Genomic DNA, 2049 nt, shown 5'->3' with positions numbered 1-2049 from the left:
ATTCCTTGTTTCATGAATTTAGCCTAATGTTTTGACATTGACTGTTAGCTTAGGTTACAATTTGAAAACACAATTCATGTACTATTAAAAAAAAATTGCTAGTAAATTTTCTGGATATTCAATACATGAAAAACATGAGTTTTCATGCCTTTAATAACATATGGGATTGATTTGAAATTCCAAATCATTTATGGATGGTTGTAAACATCATATTAGATATTTTCAAAGGAATAATTTGCTTTGGTGGGTCTTTTTAAAGCACAATATGATTTGTCTCAGGCCCCTGGAACAATCTGACGTAAGTCAATAGCAGCCTAATAGTCTGAAGCTAATCAGGAAAAACATTTCACAATCATCCTGGACCTGAAATGGCAAGAGCGCAACACCTGGTCCGCGTTTCACTCGTTGAGATTTATGATGGGGATGTCTTGGAGAAAAAAAAATGCCTAGGTAAAATAATAGAAACATGCTTTGTAATAAATTATGAACTGGTTTTGAGTCTAGCAAAACAAACGGTCGTACAAGCTGCATGTACATTCTGTCCAAACTAAACAACAATCCTAATATGATGATATGATAAAGAACAAAGCAAACTTTAAGAGAAGGAATGTATTGTGACTCATTAAGCTATGAAAACTGAACTTGTTTTTTTTTTTTTAATTCGACTCATTCGTCTTCGTGGTGTTCGAAAAACTCATGGCAACAGATGGTAACCATGGTGATGAAGGTCATGAACTCTTGAAAATCACACTCCGAGTCACCATCGGTGTCCACACTTTCCATCAAACTGTCCATTGTTGCTTGATCTTTCACATGCTGAGTGAGATAAAAAGAAAAAGAAATAGGATGTAGCTAATTTGCTTAGCATTTAAAATATTTAATCGTAAATGTCTGGCACAAAAAAATTCAATTTTGACATAAAGCCTAGACTGTAAATCAAAATGTAATGTAAAAAAAAAAAAAAGTTTGAAGTTTAATTACCTCAGTAAGAGTCGGAAAAGAAAAAGCTTAAGAAATAGGAAAATGGCTAATTCGTTAAGCATTAAAAATATTCAATCGTAAATTTTTGACACAAAAACTCAATTCTGACATAAAATCTTGACTGTAAATCAAACATTCTTTAAATTTCAAGACAAAGTGTAGAGTAAAAAAAAAAGTTTTTAAGCTTAATTACTTTGGTAAGAGTCGGAAAAGAAAAAGCTTAAGAAATAGGAAAATAGATCATTTGCTTAGCGTTAAATTTTTAATCGTACATTTTTGACACAAAAACTGAATTCTGACATAATGCCTTGACTGTAAATCAAATATTCTTTAAATTTCAAGACAAATTGAAGTGTAAAAAAAGTTTGAAGTTTAATTACCTTGGTAAGAGTCGGAAAAGAAAAACTTAAATATGAAAATAGCTAATTTGCTTAGCATTAAAAATATTTCATCACATTTTTGATGCAAAAACACAATTCTGACATAAAGCCATGACTGAAAATCAACAATTCTTATAATTTCAAGTCAAAGTGTAGTGTAAAAAAAAGTTTGAAGTTTAATTACCTCGGTAAGAGTCGGAAATTCATTGGTGAGCAGATCCTTGAGTTCGCTCTTTTTTAATTTGTGCTTGTCACCTTCTTTGGACGAGTATTTGTGGAACACCTCAATGATGGTTCCCAGGCAGCTCTCTAAGTCTGACATCTTTATGTAGTGTAGCGTTCGACGATAGCAATACGCACTAAAAATGTGAAAATGTTTAAAAGCAATTTCAAGCTGTTTAACTTTTCACTCAAATTACTGTAAAAGTTTAAGTGTTGAAGCAATTGTATGGACCATTAACTTTCTTTCTGCCTATTGCAAACACATTTCTAGTCATTATGTAGTTAGTTTTGCAATTTGTAGTTTGGAACGCTTGGAGCCAAATAAGCTGTAAAACATTGCAATGATAAAAACTTACTACACTTACCAGCAGAGAGTTTGTCCGAATGAGGCGATTCAGAGCAGAGTGAGATGGGAGTCCATTTATAGGTCTGAAACGGAGGGGCCTGTAACTTGGAGATTCTGACC

At 32.6% G+C, this 2049-nt stretch overlaps 1 protein-coding gene across 1 annotated transcript; it reads right to left on the bottom strand.

Moving 5' to 3' along the window:
* Positions 1–651: 651 nt before the first annotated feature.
* On the bottom strand, positions 652–2049 carry LOC107739320 (protein S100-B-like). Its single transcript, XM_016551408.1, has 3 exons — positions 1949–2049; positions 1546–1720; positions 652–816 (listed from the first exon to the last, which is right to left on the bottom strand). Exons 2-3 carry the CDS (start codon positions 1681–1683, stop codon positions 667–669), a joined length of 288 nt encoding a protein of 95 aa, XP_016406894.1. The 5' UTR covers positions 1684–1720; positions 1949–2049; the 3' UTR covers positions 652–666.

Source organism: Sinocyclocheilus rhinocerous, unplaced genomic scaffold (genome assembly GCF_001515625.1).
Source record: "Sinocyclocheilus rhinocerous isolate Xijiao unplaced genomic scaffold, SAMN03320098_v1.1 scaffold945, whole genome shotgun sequence".
In the NCBI taxonomy this organism is placed as follows: domain Eukaryota; kingdom Metazoa; phylum Chordata; class Actinopteri; order Cypriniformes; family Cyprinidae; genus Sinocyclocheilus; species Sinocyclocheilus rhinocerous.
Note: the sequence above shows the minus strand (reverse complement) of the source record. Positions and strands in the feature narration are given on the sequence as shown.